This window comes from Sinohyriopsis cumingii, chromosome 16 (assembly GCF_028554795.1).
Source record: "Sinohyriopsis cumingii isolate HCF-2022 chromosome 16, ASM2855479v2, whole genome shotgun sequence".
NCBI lineage: Eukaryota > Metazoa > Mollusca > Bivalvia > Unionida > Unionidae > Sinohyriopsis > Sinohyriopsis cumingii.
The window spans coordinates 56,340,643-56,361,454 of NC_142976.1; the positions used below are offsets into that span (position 1 = coordinate 56,340,643).

At 35.7% G+C, this 20,812-nt stretch overlaps 1 protein-coding gene across 2 annotated transcripts in view; it reads left to right on the top strand.

Annotated features, from left to right (window-relative positions):
- The window catches only part of LOC149780464 (uncharacterized), a 146,627-nt gene that overhangs the window by 102,139 nt on the left and 23,676 nt on the right, over positions 1-20,812 (top strand). For both annotated transcript variants that reach the window (XM_089937406.1, XM_089937407.1), the window contains exons 16-21: positions 767-954; positions 5,429-5,635; positions 6,196-6,321; positions 10,119-11,291; positions 16,311-16,580; positions 20,172-20,411. In XM_089937406.1, coding sequence (XP_089793532.1) covers positions 767-954; positions 5,429-5,635; positions 6,196-6,321; positions 10,119-11,291; positions 16,311-16,580; positions 20,172-20,411 — 2,204 coding nt within the window. The remainder of the gene's footprint in view (positions 1-766; positions 955-5,428; positions 5,636-6,195; positions 6,322-10,118; positions 11,292-16,310; positions 16,581-20,171; positions 20,412-20,812) is intronic.

The following is a 20,812-nucleotide window of genomic DNA, read 5'->3' on the forward strand; positions in this document are numbered from 1 at the left end:
ATCTTGTCTTAGCGTCGACTTCATAGTTATATATGTGATGCTTTACTGATTTTACCTTTAACGAAGTCATTGGGACTTTTATACAGGTAATATTGTCTCACAATGGATATTGTGGCATCTACTTCATAAGTACTGATAAAGGTGCTTCAGTGTCTTTTTTATGTGCATGATTTGTATGTACTATAGAAAACTCATTTGTATTACTGTATAGCTTCCACCATGGTCAGATACATACAGGTAAGTTTTCTATAGATGGTTTACTCAGAGTGTCCACTTAATACATTTAGTTACTATCAGCAATGCTTCATTAATTTTACCTGTATAAGCAGTGAAAATTTAGCCTTCCTACAGATAACTTGTTACTAGAACAGGTTATTTAGCATTCACTATATTAGTATTGATAGTGAACCCCTAAGTCCCTACCTGTACAGGCTGTATGGACCCTTCTACAGGTAATTGTCACAGTGTGTAGCTCTGCATGAACACTCCTAAGTTCCTGAAGCAGGACATGTGCCAGACTGTGTATGTGTATTTATATATACACACACATACATAGTTCTACAAGCAACACACACTAGTTTTCCATTTGGAAACCCATCAGTTGATTCGTAGCATTGTGATCATGGATAAACATTGCATCTAATATTTATGATCTTTCAATAGGCAGGACACAGCTTACCTTCTCCCATTCCAAATCTCACCTGACGTGCATGTCATGTTACTTTTTACATGCAATAACTTGGAATTTTTGATTTTATTATTACAGATGGATGTATTGGACTGAGCATCGGGAGGGTTTTGGGGGTGCAGAAATCCACTCTGCCAAAACTAATGGCCATCGTTCCAAGATGCTGAAGTCTGGAGGAATGCACTGGCCAAACTCATTGGTCATACAAGGAGATGAAATGTACATTGCCGATAGCATCGGAAAAATCTTTGTCATGGAATTAGATGGTAATAACATCATACTGTATAACAGAGGATTATTTTGTTGTTATCGTCTCACCTGTATTGTCAAATAGCTTGACATAGGTATCACCTGCATTATCACATAACTTGATGTAAGTATCACTTCTATTGTCACATAGCATGATGTAGGTATAATCTGCATTATCACATAGCTTAATTATTAACTGGTCCTCAGGTGGCACAGTGGTCTAAGGCACTCGCCTTTTTAGATCACATACACAAATCACCTCTGTCTGCTTGGGTTCAAGTCTCGGCTCAGCCAATGTGGGTATATGAGAAAGCTTTCCATTAGCTTCCCATGGGTCCGTGGAGGTTTCCAGGCTTTACCCAGATTCCTCCTCCACCAAATGTACAGGCCACCATGTACAGTTATCGTGTGCTAAAAAATGGCATTAAACCCAGAAAAACAAAACAAAATGAATTATCATCTGTGCTATCATGTAGCAGCTTGGGTTGGATATCATCTGCATTATCACATAACTTCCCATCCATATTACTTTTCCAGGTCAGCAGTAGTAGCAACTATAAGGTTTTGTGTAAAGATACACTGTTTTTGGAAGTCATCTCCTGATAGGAGTTCATCAAAAAATGATCACATAGCCAAACAAAATATTCCAAGGAACCTTGAAAATAATTTCTGTCACTAATTGAGGTGTTTACACTGTTATGTATAACATACTTCAAGGGAAGCATTTTTGTAACCAAAAAATTTACTAAAACAATTGAAAACAACAAATATGAAGTTAGGTGCAAGAGCCTTCTTTATATCAGAAACACTTAATAAAAGACCCATGAAATGTATTGCTTCCTGTAAAATAGAAGGCTCATTAACCTTGAGAACCCATGGAGAAAAATAATACTAAAATTAAATATTAATACTAGTACACCGCTCCCTCGATAACTCGCGCCCGGATAACTCGCGATCCCGCTTATAACGCGGTGTCCATCTTGGCTCCCGATTTTTTCCAGACAAAATGTATTTAAAATATCTTTAAAATATGCTGAACATGAAAAAAAATACGATAAGAATTGATAAATTAAACCTTGATACATTGCTCGTTTTATCATCGAAAATGGTGATTAATGCCCGTAAAAATATAATCCATATTTTGCAATTTGCAAGCTCTAGATAAGAATTAATTTCAGAGATCTCGAAAACGCTTAATTATGCGTATTTGGACGCCAATTTTTGATCTGGGACGCAGAAAATCACTGAGGCTGGAGTCCTCCGTACGCATGTAATAGGTGCGCGGGAAATTTCAAAGATTTGCCGGTCCTGTTTCAGCCACCTGCTTTGTGGGAAAATGTGTTGATCAGTTTACTGTGCTGATATTTACAATGACAGAATTCAGTGACTGAAAGACTCTTTGATGTACTGTTGCTATTTCATAAGAGTACATTAAAAAAAAAAAAGAACATGATGCAACAGCTAGGCGGCTAGTTCAAAGGCTTTGACTTGGCGGCCGAGTGAGAAAATATACTGATATTTAGTGATTGAATTCAGAGGCAGAAAGACCCAGTTTTAAAATCCTAGCGAGACCTCTGTTTAAAGATATCATATATTATGTAAGTTTTTAGGATAAATAGTTGTCATTATACTGTAAATAAACAGTCTGGTGAAATGGCGATCAATGAAAACTTCTGGTAAATGTTAACAGGTGGCAACAGAGAATGAAATAAACACCAATTAAACGACTTCCTGTGTGAAAGTCACGTTCTAATCCTTTAATTCCGTTTCAGTGTAAACATTATAATCACAACATAGTCTGTTCATTGAAAACATGAAAAGAGTCAATCGACCGTCACATCGAAACCCGTGAGTACTTTTGTGAGAACCTAATTACATGTACATGCCGGCTTTGTTTTGATCAACAACTTGGGGAAGTGTTTGTTGCATTAAAAAAAAAATCGATTACAAGAGACCTCAGGTGCTGGATTAAGGGTCTTGGAGCTGCCTATGACGTAAAGCAAAACAGTAACAGAGACAACGACGACGATAGTGACTTCGAATGTTTCAGTGAAACTGATGTCATTAATGGAGAAATTAGTACAGACTCATGGTCCTGAGATGGGTGTTTCTCTTGGTGGAGGAGTGGATTTGTGCTGACAATGATTGCCCTACAGCCGAATACATGTCAGATGAAACTATAATTATTTCTATAGCGAACAAATTTGCAGCAGAAGACGATTCTAACTGGAGTAACACAAGTGTTGAAAGTGATGCAGACACAGATGTTGCACCCCCACCCCTCTGCACAGGAAGCAAATATTTTGATATTGCCATAAGGTGGCTGGAGACCCAAAATGTTGACTACGTAAAGCTCATGCAGTTGAGAAATCTGAGGGATTTTGCTCGGCGGCAGAGAAACCAAGGAGTAACACACACAAAAAAAATTAACTGATTTTTTCAAAAAGTGAATTGATATTTGTCAAGCGTGGCACAAACGGCAAGTATTAACTTGTTCTAATTTACATTGTTTTAAATTTGTAGACCAATTAAATATGTCAGTACTGATTAACTCTTGTTTTTTTTTTTTTGTTTTCCATTTTACTTCTATTGCATTCAAATCTATCTATCTATCTATCGTTCGATCGACACTGTTTCTCAAAAAGAGTCGATCTTTTGTGTATAAAAAACTTCTAATTTGGCTCAAACAATAAAACTAGAATGCATACAATTCAACATAAAACTTAGTGGCGTAGTACACAATGTGTGAAATGGTACACATGTTCAGCGAACGGAAACCACGTGGAATAATGTTTTCGATGATCGCCTCAATATACTGTAATTTATCCTGAAATTTTTAATGTTGTCCTATGAGAAAATAATAAAGTACACCGTTATGAAGAGATATTTATTAACAGTTAATCTCAGAACGATTATAAAGTGAGTATTCAACAGTATAATCTGCCTACCCCTCCCCCCTTATTTTTCCGTTATGTCGTCAATCACTTTATTGGTTTTGGGCTTATTTTATAGGTCCCTCGATAACTCGCCCCTCGCTTATAGTGCGGTCGATGTTTCTGGACCCCGATGTGCGCGAGTTATCGAGGGAGTGGTGTAATTATAAAAATCTTGTGTTCATCAATTAAAGATAACTAGATTTGATGGATTTTGACCTAGTGGCTCTCCACTCACATCAAGAATGTAACCATATTCATTGTGTGTCAGTAAGTAAATCTATGCAACTCATGCAATTACTTTATTTTTTTTCTTGCATTGCTTAAGGATGGGTAGATACAATAGGCACTGAAAGAGGTTTTCCATAGTCACTGTATTGTAAAGGGCAGCCTTTTGAGTACTGATCAATGGACACTTGAATTACATAGCCTTTTTTCCCCAAGTGGTGACTGTTTATGGGTCATAATACAGTATATATTGTGTACGTGTTGTTTTGGATCAGTTGGGCTGATGAAGTTGTTGTTTTGGATCAGTTTGGCTGAATAAGCTGTTGTTTTGGATTAGTTGGGCTAGTTAAGCAGCTGTTTTGGATATCAGTTTGGCCAAGTAAGCTGTTGTTTTGGATCAGATGGGCCAATTAAACTTTTGTTTTGGATCAGTTGGGCCAATTAAGCTGTTGTTTTGGACCAGTTGGGCCATTTAAGCTTTTGTTTTGGATCAGTTGGGCTGTATAAGCCTGTTGTTTTGGATCAGATGGGCCAATTAAGTTTTTGTTTTGGATCAGTTGGGCCAATTAAGCTATTGTTTTGGATCAGTTGGGCCAATTAAGCTATTGTTTTGGATCAGTTGGGCCAATTAAGCTATTGTTTTGGACCAATTGGGCCAGTTAAGCTATTGTTTTGGACCAGTTGGGCTATTTAAGCTGGTCAGTAGGAGACTTATTAGCTGACTATTCACACGTGAGCCGTACACTGGTGAGAAGGCTGTTTGTTGTTGAGGCTTTCTAGCATCATCTTGACATGAGACTGTGTTATATGTTTCATAATTGCCTGAAGTTGTCTCAGATTTACTCACCCTCTCTTAGATTAGCTCAGTACTTGAGCACTATTTAAGTAGCATGCCGACTCACCATGATGTTAAGGTTCTTGAACAAGGTTTTCACTTCTTAAAGTGATGGAAGCCTAATTTGTGCTGAAATATTGTCTGTAAATTTGCCTCAGTTTCACAAAATAAGTCTTAAGTGTAGAAATAAAACATCTGATTGGTCAGTTTTAAGTCAGACTTAAATTTCAGCCAATCAGATTGCTGTAGGTCCAGACTTAAAGTTCTGGTGGAAAAATTCAGGCCAGGTTGCATATTCCTGAAATCATTTCCTTTATGAATTGTAAAGGCAAGTTCAGAACTGAATTCAGATATTATTCAGAGTTTAATTGATATCTTGGAAGCAATGAGAGCAAGACAAGTCAGTAAAATAGTATACACTGTAACACTGTGTGATTATAGCCTTAAAGTTGGAAAATTCAAAAAACATTGAGCGCTTTTCTCTTCTTGTTCCAGGTTCCAGTTTTCGAGAGTTGCCATTGGTGTCTAAAACCATGGGCCATGTTTTTGGGATGGTGTTACTAAAACATGTGACATTTTTCACAGATTGGACAACACATAGTGTTGTTATGAGTAATTTAGTCACAGGGATCCCTGTTGCCTTGGTGACCAATCTCACAAGACCCACAGACATTGTGCTGCATCACCCAAGAAACTTTTCAGGTTTGTTAATTTAGATGAGGGCATTTAATGACAATTTCTGTATTTAGTCAGTTAGTGAAGAGATTAAAAATGCAATGCATAATGATCATCAAATGTGTTCATTTTCATTACCACATTCACCTTGAAAAGATATTTAGAGCAAAATAAGAAAGAAATAAAAGAGGATGTACACATAATTTTTATTCATGTTTTTGGCATAAATTTGTCTTCACATATTAATAGGCAGCTAGAAATTGGCAAAGTTATGGTGTGGAATTTAATACGTATACAATGAATAAATCAGGTTGATGTCTGATGTTAATCTGAGTCATCACTGTAACTTCCAAATGGCTTATTTTTATTTGATTAACATATGTAAGGTCCAGACTTGTTTTTATGGTGTCTCCTGTAAGAATAAACTGGGAGCCGACATTATATACAGGTTTGTGTTTTATCCAGGTACACTAAAATAAGAAAAGGGATCCCTGCTCCATGTCTGCATTATAAAAGGAACCATGATATAATGAAGGGTGGTAAAATGAGACAATACTGTATTGAGACATAGCATTTGTATTTTGCAGGGAACTATTGTTTTCGGAATGACTGCTTGTGTATTCATGGATGTGTCCCCTTACCACGGGGTTTGCACCAGTGTATTTGTCCAGAAGGGACCAAACTTCAAGCTGATAGCACAACATGTCTCTCCGGTGACTTTTTTTTATCTTCTTTGATAAAAAATTATGAATTACCCTTGCTATGCATTACCTCCCCTTGCTTGCCAGAGCTGCTACCAAACAAGTTTTGTGATGAAATGCTACTTACGAGTAGAAATGTAACTTTAATTGCATTATTAAATTTCTGCAGAGTTCAGCTTATGTTTCATGTATTGTAATATTAGACTAAATCAGGACTCAGGAAAATAGTTCCCAAGCCCTCGTCCCTGGGACGAGTGAGTTGCAAAAATTACTGCTCCATGTCCTCATTATATTTAACACAGTACACTTCTCCACTATAATGCTTACACCACTTTTACTAAGAAAACACAGGTACCTGATGCAGGCCTGTTACTAAAATGAGTCAGAACCATTTAAAGATTATGCTCTAATACATGGCTCCTTAAATAAAAGTATAATTAGAAACAAGGTTTGTAACTGAAGAAATTGAAGTTGCATATATAGCCCTTGATTTCATTGTAGTTTTCACATTTACAGTGAAACCTTACAGTAATCTAAGTGTCCAAAAATTCCATTTCAGTAGGTTATTACACATCTTTATGGGTTAGATGTGGGAGAAGTTAGGAGACAGAGAAAGTGAAAATTTTATTATTTTCTTCAGGTCAGACATTGTTGCACTTTTTGCATTGTTGTATCGTTTTCAGGACAGTGCAATTTTGTTATTACATTGTCACACCAAAATAAAGATGCCAAAAGCTGTTTATATAAGTATACAATTACTATTCGCCAGTAAAATTACTGTAAATTGCTTTTGAAAGAAGAATTCGAACCATCTTAGCCTCCGCCAACGTTTGTAATAAATGATCCATTTTGGTAAAACCTCCATTTTAGAGAGCTACACACAGGTGCTGTAAAAAGGAAGATTGTTGATTGGCTAAAATAATTGGAACATTGCTAGGTCATTATTCCAAATAGATTTTGACCAGTCAGCTGTTGTCTTGACATTGCCTGATTTATAAATAGATTGCAACAGCTTACATTGTTTGAAAGCTAGGATACTTAAAGTAGTCATTTCAAATACAAGATAGCAAAAAATTTTGGTAAAAAGTAATTATTTGCTTGTAGAAATATTTGCTGGCATCTTCCATTTGACATAACCATGTATCTAAAGCTTCAGTCTTGAAAATACGATTGTTCTGGGCAGCTTTAACATTTCCAGACCAGATGAAAAATCTAAATATTTTGACATTCTCTGTCCATTAACTTCTTAGAGGCCTGACTCATAAAGCTGTGTGATAAGCCATTGAAAGGGAATCATTCTCAACATCAAAATGATGCAGAAATTACTGAAAAGTGTCACTGTCAATATCAATACCATTATGAAATTGAGGGCTTGGTGTGAAACTGCAACATAATGTTTACAATATTTACCCATTTTAGAAGCAAGCTTACATCAGGTACCTGTGTGAATAAAAACAAGGCAAGTTAGGCATGGGTTATTCTATAACTTATGTATGCTGAACATAAAGTGATGTTGAACTTAATTGCTTGTTAGAGGTAGAAAATACACTCAGATTTGTGAATCTGCATCTATTCTACTCACATATAAGCCTCTTTGCGCATAAGCTGACCTCCCCCCAACTCAATTGGTAAAAACATTCTGAAGTGCATGACTGTGCATAAGCTGACCCACAAGTCCCAGATGACATCACAAGATGTGCACACTAAGTTCTAAATACATTTTTTTAGGCAAACCTATATTAGATAAAGATTATGCTTATTTATATTAGCAAAAATTAAGCTTATACCTCTCTCGTTGTTGGCATATATTATTATTACATGAAAACGTTATAAGTTCATATAATTTGTATTCAAAGTCAATAAATTCATTTAATTTTCTATTTTCTTATTGTTTCTGCCTAATTCAGATTGGTGTATAATTTGATTGAATGAGGTCAAGAACTGATCGTGTTTCTGTAACAGTAACCATTGCCTTTGACTCTAGTTAATTATTATTTGTTTATGCATTATTTCATTATAATTTTGTATCAATGTACCAGTTATTGTTTTTATTTTGCCTTGAAATTGTGATCCCAGTGTGACAACAATGAACAACAGCAATGTTTGGTTCAGTGTTTGCATTTAGGATTGTTAGCATATTTACATAATGGCACTGAATGAAGTACATCCTTGGATTTGAATCAGAGGCATTACTGCAGTAAATTTAAATAACATTTCCAGAAATAATGCTTTGAAAATTATAATAATACCTTAAAAACAGAGTTGTAGTTTACTTTGATGTAAGCAACCTTAAACCGTGTTTGCATAGCTACAGTAATCATGCTAACATTATGAAGTACAAGTCATTTACATGTCCACTGGACAAAATTCTCTCATAACCCAAACCAGTTTCAATGTTTTAGTTATTAACTGGCCTGGATTGCTGTTGGAAAACAAGACAAATCTGCCAATTATAAACAAAGAGATGCTGAAACAACCAGCTTTCCAATATGTGGAAAATTATGATTTTGTTCAGCAAAAACACAAAACTAAAATAGATCAATAATGATCTCAGCCGTTATTACGATCATTCTTTCATGAACAAGTATCAGTTATGTGAATATATACTGGTTATATGCCATTTACAATAAAATGTGTACCTTTTCGTAAAGATTTTGTAGGATCTCTTATATCATTGAAAAAGAGTAACTAGTGAGCGCATTGATCACCGTAAATGAAACAGCTATGTACATCCAGCTGAAATGTGATCTGGAAGAATGTGATTTGATAGAAAAATCAATAAAGCAAGATCTGCATCTGATAATTTTTAGGAATAAACAAGGATATAAGTGATACTTAGCGTGATTTGCATTAAACATGTACTGTACATTATAATACAGCTTAGTCTCCTGGTTATACTTGAACTGGCCCATGAATTATGAAGTCTTTATTTATCTATATTTAATTTTAGGTGGGGAAAATCAGAAAATATGGATATGCAAAATAGTAACAAAAACAATCATAGTAGTTTATAAAAGTTTATTGATGTGATTATTGAAGGAGCTGCTGTGTGACCCGTGTCAATCTTGCCAATTTTGTCTTGACATTTTTTGTGTCTTCAGATGTTGGGGCACTGAAAATGTTGCATGTAAGTCTTGGGACACGGAATTTTTTTTTTTAAAGTGTCCCAACATTTACAGTTATTATATTAGTCAACAAATTAAATATAAAATTTTTCAAGTTTCAGCCTTTTCCAATGGATAAACTGATTCCCCACTTCATCCAGTCTTTTATTTTTCCTAAATTATTCAGCTTATAAGTGAGTATATACGGTACATAGTAAAGTTTCGTCAGGACAAGAGGATGAGTGGTTTTTCTCAGCCCTGCTAAATATACTTGGGAATTGTATTTTTCTTTCTTGTATTTGTATCTTTAGCTCATTCTCTCTATAATTATCTTGTAACAGTTACTATTAGATTTTATTTGCATTTTCTATCCTTCATAGTAAAATCTGAATTTGAGGAATATTAGTTTCTTTTTTTTGAATTAGCAAATTTTGTGGTTATTCTGCAATTTCAGTGTTTATTTTGATGAGAGTAATGTCAGGACATAGAGTGTGTCAGCCTATGTTGGCTAATTTATGTTTTTAGATTTGTCATTAACCAATACAATATTTTATTTGAAGTCATTGATCGCATGGGAATACATTCTTTATTTTGTACTTTTTATGAAGAAGAATATAAAGTCGACATTTATAGTGTAGCTGCCCTAGAAATTTTATTCATATTTGGAAGATTTTTATTTGTATTCATTTTTTTTCTACTTGACAGATGAAAGTACGACTGCATCAATGAGAGTAAGTCTTCCAATGAAAGATATGGTGGAAGATTTGTTCATGAATTTCCCCTTTGAATCTACAGAATCTGCTTTATCCAGTACTCTTGAGACACACACTGCCTCGGTTTTAAGTTCGTCTGCAGCACCTTCCTTCACATCAAACCAGACACTTGCAAGCTCTGTGGATATTAAACAAATCAACACTAATTCTGAAGTTCAAAGAAATCCGAATACAACAACTTCCTCTAGGGAGGTTCTCCAATCTCCACATTCACTAGGAGAAGATACTCCATTTGTAACACCACTGGAAATGGATGTCACAAGCTCTAATGGATTTTCAGCTGATTATACTTCCTCAGGAAGAGAGGAGGAAGTGACTGACTCAGAACAATACACAACATTCCAGAAATATGAACATGATTATAAGGATACTGATGAATCTGCAGAGATATTATCATCTCCACCATTGTCTTCATCTTTCGTTACATTGCAGTCATCATCACCTTCAGCCATTTCTTCTTTATCTTCCTTATCATCTCCAGCATTTCATGAAACTTCAGACACTTCATTGGTCAGACTTAATATATCTTTGGAGACTGATAGCTCCTTTATGTCTCAGGTTCCCTTGACTGTCAAATCTCCTGTTTCCATGACAACCAGATCTGACTTTCATGACAATTTCAATGTCAAATCAGGCAATCTTGCAACTCCCTCATCTGCAACTCATAAACATAGACACGGTAAGCAGAAAGAAGGCTCAGTCCTAGAGGAGAAATCGATAACCACACCTAATTCAACAAGTCCTTCCATTTCGACCGTGACATTTTCTGACAGTGATATCTCAGTATCCACTGAACCCATATCCATAACAACAGATGGACATGATTCTATAACAACAGAAAGCACTTCTCTGGCAACAGAGTCAGTTAGTGAAAGTGAAACTGAACCAATTCTTGTAATTGATGCAGAAGACACATTGTTTGTGGACAAAAATAAGAGTGAAGCAAACACAGAGAACTATGTCAACATGAACATACTTCCAACTACCACAAGTCGACTCACGACAACATCCCATAAGATTGTTGGGGATTATGGATATGGTGAATTATATGATCTTACAGATGATGACTTTCCTGACGAACCTTTGATACAGATAGAACCATTAGGTAAGCCCTTTGATACAGATAGAACCATTAGGTAAGCCCTTTGATACAGATAGAACCATTAGGTAAGCCCTTTGATACACATAGAACCATTAGGTAAGGCCTTTGATACACATATAACCATTAGGTAAGCCCTTTGATACAGATAGAACCATTAGGTAAGCCCTTTGATACACATAGAACCATTAGGTAAGCCCTTTGATACAGATAGAACCATTAGGTAAGCCCTTTGATACAGATAGAACCATTAGGTAAGCCCTTTCATACACATAGAACCATTAGGTAAGCCCTTTGATACAGATAGAACCATTAGGTAAGCCCTTTGATACAGATAGAACCATTAGGTAAGCCCTTTCATACAGATAGAACCATTAGGTAAGCCCTTTGATACAGATAGAACCATTAGGTAAGCCCTTTCATACACATAGAACCATTAGGTAAGCCCTTTGATACAGATAGAACCATTAGGTAAGCCCTTTGATACAGATAGAACCATTAGGTAAGCCCTTTGATACACATAGAACCATTAGGTAAGGCCTTTGATACACATATAACCATTAGGTAAGCCCTTTGATACAGATAGAACCATTAGGTAAGCCCTTTGATACAGATAGAACCATTAGGTAAGCCCTTTGATACAGATAGAACCATTAGGTAAGCCCTTTGATACACATAGAACCATTAGGTAAGCCCTTTGATACAGATAGAACCATTAGGTAAGCCCTTTGATACAGATAGAACCATTAGGTAAGCCCTTTCATACACATAGAACCATTAGGTAAGCCCTTTGACACAGATAGACCATTAGGTAAGCCCTTTCATTCACATAGAACCATTAGATAAGCCCTTTGATACACATAGAACTATTAGGTAAGCCCTTTGATACACATAGAACCATTTGGTAAGCCCTTTGATACAGATAGACCCATTAGGTAAGGCCTTTGATACACATATAACCATTAGGTAAGCCCTTTGATTCACATAGAACCATTAGGTAAGCCCTTTGATACAGATAGAACCATTAGGTAAGCCCTTTCATACACATAGAACCATTAGGTAAGCCCTTTCATACAGATAGAACCATTAGGTAAGCCCTTTCATACACATAGAACCATTAGGTAAGCCCTTTGATACAGATAGAACCATTAGGTAAGCCCTTTCATACACATAGAACCATTAGGTAAGCCCTTTGATACAGATAGAACCATTAGGTAAGCCCTTTGATACAGATAGAACCATTAGGTAAACCCTTTGATACACATATAACCATTAGGTAAGTCCTCTGATACAGATAGAACCATTAGGTTAGGCCTTTGATACAGATAGAACCATTATGTAAGCCCTTTGATACAGATAGAACCATTACGTAAGCCCTTTGATACACATAGAACTATTAGGTAAGCTCTTTGATACAGATAGAACCATTAGGTAAGCCCTTTGATACAGATAGAACCATTAGATAAGCCCTTTGATACACATAGAACCATTAGGTAAGCCCTTTGATACAGATAGAACCATTAGGTAAGCCCTTTGATACACATTGAACCATTAGGTAAGTCCTTTGATACACATATAACCAGTACATAATCCCTTTGATACAGATAGAACCATTAGGTAAGGCCTTTGATACAGATAGAACCATTAGGTAAGCCCTTTGATACACATAGAACCATTAGGTAAGCCCTTTGATACACATATAACCATTAGGTAAGCCCTTTGATACACATAGAACCATTAGGTAAGCCCTTTGATACAGATAGAACCATTAGGTAAGCCCTTTGATACACATTGAACCATTAGGTAAGTCCTTTGATACACATATAACCAGTACATAATCCCTTTGATACAGATAGAACCATTAGGTAAGGCCTTTGATACAGATAGAACCATTAGGTAAGCCCTTTGATACACATAGAACCATTAGGTAAGCCCTTTGATACACATAGAACCATTAGGTAAGCCCTTTGATACACATAGAACCATTAGGTAAGCCCTTTGATACACATAGAACCATTAGGTAAGTCCTTTGATACGCATATAACCAGTACATAAGCCATTTGATACAGACAGAACCATTAGGTAAGCCCTTTGATACACATGGGACCATTAGGTAAGCCCTTTGATACACATAGAATACAGATAGAACCATTAGGTAAGCCCTTTGATATCTATCGAACCATTACGCAAGCCCTTTGATACAGATAGAACCATTAGGTAAGCCCTTTGATACACATAGAACCATTAGATAAGCCCTTTGATACAGATAGAACCATTAGGTAAGCCCTTTGATACACATTGAACCATTAGGTAAGCCCTTTGATACACATCGAACCTTTGGGTAAGCCCTTTGATACACATCAAACCATTAGGTAAGCCCATTGATACACATCAAACCATTAGGTAAGCCCTTTGATACACACATAATCATTAGGTAAGCTCTTTAATACACATAAAATAATTAGGTAAGCCCTTTCTTGTGTATTTTGCTTTGATACTGTTTTTGTTATTCAAACTTGCCTTCCTTTTGTCACTAGATGGTAGATAGGGACATTGGGAATCTAATTAATTGGAGCTTATATATAGCCATCTGCTGTATTCATTTGATCATCAGCTTGTGAAAATTGTATGTTGCACAGAACTCCCTCATTATGATGTTGTTTGCACAGTACTCCATCATTATACTGCTGTCATAGATTATGCCACTTTTATAGTGAGATTGCCTTATAATAAAGTACATGATAAATGTACACTATTCCCTCATTATGTCATAGACTATACCACCTTTATAATGAGACTGCCTTATAATAAAGTGTATGATAATTGTACACTACTCCCTCATTATAATGTTATAGATTATACCACCTTTATAGTTTGACTACCTTATATTGAAGTACATGATACATATACTATACTTCCTGATTATAATGTCATAGATTATACCAATGTTATAGTGAGACTAACTTATAATGAAGTACATGATACATATACAGTACTTTCTCATTATAATGATATATATTATACCACCTTTATAGTGAGACTACCTTAGTATGAAGTACATGATACATATTCAATACCCCATCATTATAATGTCATAGATTATATCAACTTCATAGTGAGACTGCCTTATTATGAAGTACATGATACATATGCTCTGCTCCCTCATTATAATGTGTAGATTATACCACCTTTATAGTGAGACTGTCTTATAATGAAGTACATGATACATATACACTACTCCCTCAATATAATGTCATAGATTATACCACCTTGATAATAAGACTGCCTTATAATGAAGTACATAATACATATACTATACTCCCTCATAATGCTTTTAATAGGAGTCATATAGAGAGACTTCCTTTTAATGAAGTACATTATTCAGACAATTCACTATTATATAATGATATAGGATCCATGACCATTCTTGCCTAATAACAGGCATGGTGTTATCATGAAGAGCCTTACAGTGAGGAAGTTCTGTACTATATTTATGAATATTTTAATAACTGATTTGTGTGATTTTCATTATTTATCACTCTATTTTTTTATGCATACACTTTTTTTGAATTTAGATTTGGACCTGTCTTTATATAAATTATTTGATGAAAAGGGCATTTTGTTAAAGCATGTTTGAAAAATAATGTCAAATTCCTCAGATGGTACATCTGAAACGTAAAGGAAAAATTAAGTAAAGTACTTAGTTTTGACTTGTACATGTAGTTGGATGAAAAATATGGCAGAATCTTAAAAATGCAAATTGACAGTTGGTTTTCATTGATTTGCAGGAAAACTTGTTACATAATATTTTCTTCATCATCAGATGTGTATGTTGACCTACTAGCACACTTGTTTGGAAAGAGCTATTGTACATTTTCAGCTTAAGTTACAGCTGAATGCAATATAGGATGGAATTTTGTGAACCCAGTTACTTGTAGAGTTATTAATAGATTTCTGTTACACTTCATGCATATTAAGATCATTACCTGAAGATAAGCGTAATGATCCAATCAGTGTATGCCTATATTTTCTTGTAAGAGTTATTGCCTTTGTTCCTTTATGGACGGGTTGAATAAGACAAAATGTTCACTTTAGATAGTCCTACAATTATGGATGGATATCAGTCATACTTGGTATTTATCATAGTCATCATATGAAGTTGTATATATTGACCAATCATGAGCTGTCATCTTTGTAAGAGTTATCTCCCTTTGTGGCTAGCAGCTGGGGTGGCGTTATACAGTTTCATATTTTACATAAGGGTTAGGATTTTAAAGAAAAAGAATTTCCCTGGCTTTCCTCACTGGTTATACTGGCAATTTAAAAAAGACCTTAGGTATGATTCAAAGAACCTTTAATTCCCTTTATTTTGGTGTATGGTTGATGGGTGTATTATGGGTTATAGAGTATACAACTTGGCCTTACTCCAGATGTGCACCTTTTCAAAAAGTGCCTGCTCCACTTGGTCATTTTCACTTCCTGAACTTCAGAGGTAAATTGTATAAAGAGCCAATAACTTTTTTTACATTTTATATATTTGGTAATTCATTCATTGCACTTTCAGAAGCTGGTATTGTCTAGTCTGGCAAAATTCATTTTCCCTATTTTAATAGCTGCTATGGATAGTACTTTAGACTAATTCAGGCTGATTTTTTAGCACAAAGGAGCAGTCATTTTAGTTAGCAGTGTGTTTCAATCATGTACAATTTCTAAAAGTACAATATCCAAAGAAATATCCATATTACATTAATGTAGCATAGAGGTATGCCAACATTCTCTCCATTGTGCATGTTTTAAATGCACACAACTTCACCTTACATATGTCACTCTCTCAAAAGTACATAATAACTGGTGAGTGCCCCCTGGAGGCAACATGTCTCAGTTGTTTTCAATAGACTGTACTTAAAACTCATCACCATCATTAGGGTAGGGATGAAAATAATGTAAGAGGCAGGGGCATATTAATGTGAACAAATTGCTTACCATTCCTTTAGTTACCATTTAAATTTGATACATTCATTTCAGAAAAACCTCACTTCACTATTTGTCCGGAAGATGTGCCTGTATACTATCGAATACCTCCCCTTGACAACAAGGTCAAAATTCCAGTTGACCTCTCAGCTGTTGATTACAATGGTAGCAAACTGACCGTGACATCTAATTACAAAATCCAAGACAATAGCATTGTGTTGGCCTGGGAAGGAGTGAACAGGGATAGTCGTCACATGATTGTGTTTGAGGCTCAAGACAACATGAAACAAAAAGCCTTTTGTCAGTTAATGGTCATTCTTCAAGGTAGGCAGGAGATTTTCGTTTGATTCTCTGTTAGCTTCCTTTCTACTTCATCAACCTACAATGTTATTATAATGGGTGTGGTAAATATACACAGCTAATGTAAAACCTGGAGGTCAGACTTACTCCAAAATGAGACTGCTCTTTAGTTGCAACTGCACTGGATTATTTTGATTTAATTACTAAATATTTATAAATTATAAACCTGATGTACTCATCATCAGAATCCAGACCGTTTCTCAATTCAGACCAGTTCATGCAGGCTTAGTCATGTGTGTTGTAAGAGGTGACAATCAGAAGTGGAAGCCATGATGGCTTAGTGGTTAGTATGCCGACTTTGTGACAGAAAAGACACGGTTTTGAATCCTAAATATTTATTAATTATAATCTTGGTATAATCTTCCTCAAAAACCAGACTGGTTCTCATTTTAGACCACTCATTTTTCCCAGTTTGTGCAGGGTTGATCCTCTACAGGACTGTGAATGAAGAATAGGCCTGAAAGCCTGCTGGGTGCTATGCCATAAGACACCAAACCAAGTCATGCATTTTTTACACATTGGAAGTTTTGTTGATATGTGAGAATACAATGCAGACAACTATTGAAGTATTGGTAATAACTGTTGGGAAAAAAATTACTTATCCAAATATAAGTGGTAAAATGAATTTTATGAATTCTTCATAATGGACAGTTATTTAAATAATTAAATAAAACAAATTATCATTCATATCTGTTAAAGGTGAATAGGTGAGGAATCACTTTTCTCCTGGTGATGATGTCACCATCATTATTGCTGTTGTTGTAGGCATAATGGTTAAGTTTTTGCAATTAGGTTGATTTTTCTAATGCTGTTGTATGGAACTTGATTTTAGTTTGCATCTTGAAGGGTGCTATTTACCTAAAGTGGTTGAAAGTGACCTTCTTTTATTGCTGCAGAGATTACCATTATCTTTAGCTATACTGGACATAAACCAGTAATATTTATGGGATGGTCTGTTGTTCATTGTCCATCTGTCTATTAGCGCTAGTTTGTTATCGCTACTCCTCCTAAACTCCTTGGAGGATTGCTATAAAACTTTGCACACATGGCTACTCCTCCTAAACTCCTCAGAGGATTGCATTAAAACTTTACACACATCACTACTCCTCCTAAACTCCTCAGAGGATTCCATAAAACTTTGCACACATCGCTACTCCTCCTAAGCTCCTCGGAGGATTCCATAAAACTTTACACACATCGCTACTCCTCCTAAACTCCTCAGAGGATTCCATAAAACTTTGCACACATCGCTACTCCTCCTAAACTCCTTGGAGGATTGCCATAAAACTTTACACACATCGCTACTCCCCCTAAACTCCTCGGAGGATTCCATAAAAGTTTGCACACATTGCTACTTCTCCTAAGCTCCTTGGAGGATTGCCATAAAACTTTACACACATCGCTACTCCTCCTAAACTCCTCAGAGGATTCCATAAAACTTTACACACATCGCTACTCCCCCTAAACTCCTCGGAGGATTGCCATAAAACTTTACACACATCGCTACTCCTCCTAAACTCCTCGGAGGATTGCCATAAAACTTTACACACATTGCCACTCCTCCTTAACTCCTTAGAGGGTTGCCATAAAACTTTCCACTCATCGCTATGCCTCCTAAACTCCTTGGAGGATTGCCATAAAACTTTACACATGTGCATTCCATCCAAGGTCTAAATGAAAATGACTGCTACTCAGCTCAAAAGACACAAAAAGCATTTTGTGGTCCCTGGAAGAGGGAGTCAATGCACATGACTCCAAAAAGCGTTTTGTAGTCCCTAGAAGAGGGAGTTAATGCACGTGACCCCAAAAAGCGTTTTGTGGTCCCTGGAAGAGGGAGTCAATGCACATGACCCCCAAAAGCATCATTATCCAATTGAGAATTTGCTTCATATATGAGCTTTTAGAAAATGACTTGAAATTCAAATCTGAATAAAAGAAAATAACATATATGTTTTCTTTGAATCATTTAAGACACTTGGTAGACTTGGCATTGTCAAATATCACCACAAATATGCATGTGCACTAAGCCTCTATCTTTAATATCCAGCTGTAAATGGATACAGTCTTTGCTGCTCTCAGTAGTTCATTAGGGGGTTTGGATGCAGTGCAAGTGTCATTTGCATTCATCTTGGCTTTTATTAAAGACTGCATGGTATTGTTGTTGAGACCAATGGGTGCTGGATTCTTTGAGCATATCCTGGTCAGAACTTCATATTTCTGGCCAACCATACTGATTTCCTTGTCAGTTTGACCACGAGATATGCTTTTCTCTTTAAAAAGAAAGGATATAAATAACATTATGAACTGGCTTTTAATAAGTCTCTTATCAACACAAATTAAACATGAGCATGTCCTTAAATAAATCTATTTCAGGACTTAAATTACCCTGAAAAGCATAGGTCAATCAATTGATGTAATTTAATAAGATCCATATAACAAATAATGATAAGCAGAATTAACCTTCATGTTCCAGTAAGTGTGTCAGATATATTCTGGCATGTCTTGATGTTACATGCAGATGGTGCTGCTGTGTTGTCAGATGTCGTACACTCCAGAACAACTAATGTTGATATGGTGTTTGCAGTATGAGCAAAAAATTAAATTAATTTTGCTAGGCTTTGCTCTCTTCGCTCATGGCTCATCTTGTCCTGAATCATAGCTATGTTCTGACATTTTGCCTTCAAAAATGGATCACACTTGAACACTATTCTGATTACCAAGATAATCATGGATTGTGTTTTATATATGGAGTTAAATCTGTCTTCAAAAAAATGCTATAGCTGTTAATTAACTTGCCAATAATCTTTAACAAAGCTTGTTTAAGCATTCTCATTAAATTTGGTGATGTGTATTAACTTTTGTTCTTCAACACACGTCTGATTTAACGAACTTCAGATTAGGTTGTTGCGCTTTGTTTACTTTACCTATGAAAATGAGCCTAAATGAGCTCCCCCACAGAAGTCTTCCAAGGACGTGACACAACATCCTAATTATTGTCAGCCAATCAAGTAATGTGTGAAATTGTTGGGTTTTCTTTTTTCTCTGTCTTGCCATTTAGTTGCCTCTATGGCATTTAGCTGCATAAATTACCACAAGAATAGTTTTACATGAACTCTAAGCAGCAGGACTGGTTACTATTTATACATACTATATGTTACATTACAAGAATTTATTGAGGAGGTCAAGAAAAGAAATCTCTCCCTCTCTCCTTTTCTTCTAATATTACTGAAATGGTTTTTTTTTTTATAAACACAACTATGTCATGGGGGTTGGGGGATGAAAATCATGTTTTTAGGGTGATACTTGTTATAGCAGGTATCGCTCATCTGCCATTTTGCAACCATGTCTACATATATGACATAGAAAAATATTACATCATTAAGCTTATGACATCATTAAGCTTGTGACATCATCAGCTTAATAATTACCTCACATGCTAAACTGGGATCTTTTTCTTATAGATAGACAAATTGTTATGGTGTTGAGATGCTTTGTTTATGACATATTGCATTTGTTTTTTAACTTTTCAAATCAACCCTCAGTCAAAATTTTCAGATGTGGATGAACCAAGGTTTACTTACTGCCCTGAAGACATGGTGTTAAGGACAACACATGCTGTAGAAACTATATTCTGGCCGCTCCCAGAAGCCATAGATAATGTAGGAATCCGTGAAATGACTAGTTCCCATTCTCCAGGGAGTCCATTTTCTCCTGGAGAGAACTCCGTGAACTACACAGCCATCGACCTGGCAGGAAATGAGGCACATTGTAGATTTAAAATTACAATATTACAAGGTAAGGAGGAAAAGGGAGGATTAGTCTTTTTAAAGATACTGGAGACTCACTAGGTGATTTTTTTTAAGTGTTGGAGCATTGTAGATTTAAATTACCATTCTGCAAAGTAAGGAGAGAAAGGGAGGATTCACTTTTTTTAGATTAATGGGAGACTCACTAGGTGATTTGTTTTAAGTGTTGGAGCCTTGTAGATTTAAATTACCATTCTGCAAAGTAAGGAGAGAAAGGGAGGATTCATTTTTTTTAGATTTACTGGAGACTCACTAGGTGATTTAAGTGTTGGAGCATTGTTGATTTAAAATTACCATTCTGCCAAGTAAGGAGAAAAATGAGGATTCATTTTTCGGAGATTTACTGGGTGATTACTTTTCATGTACTCTCATGAAAATTGGTGTAGATAC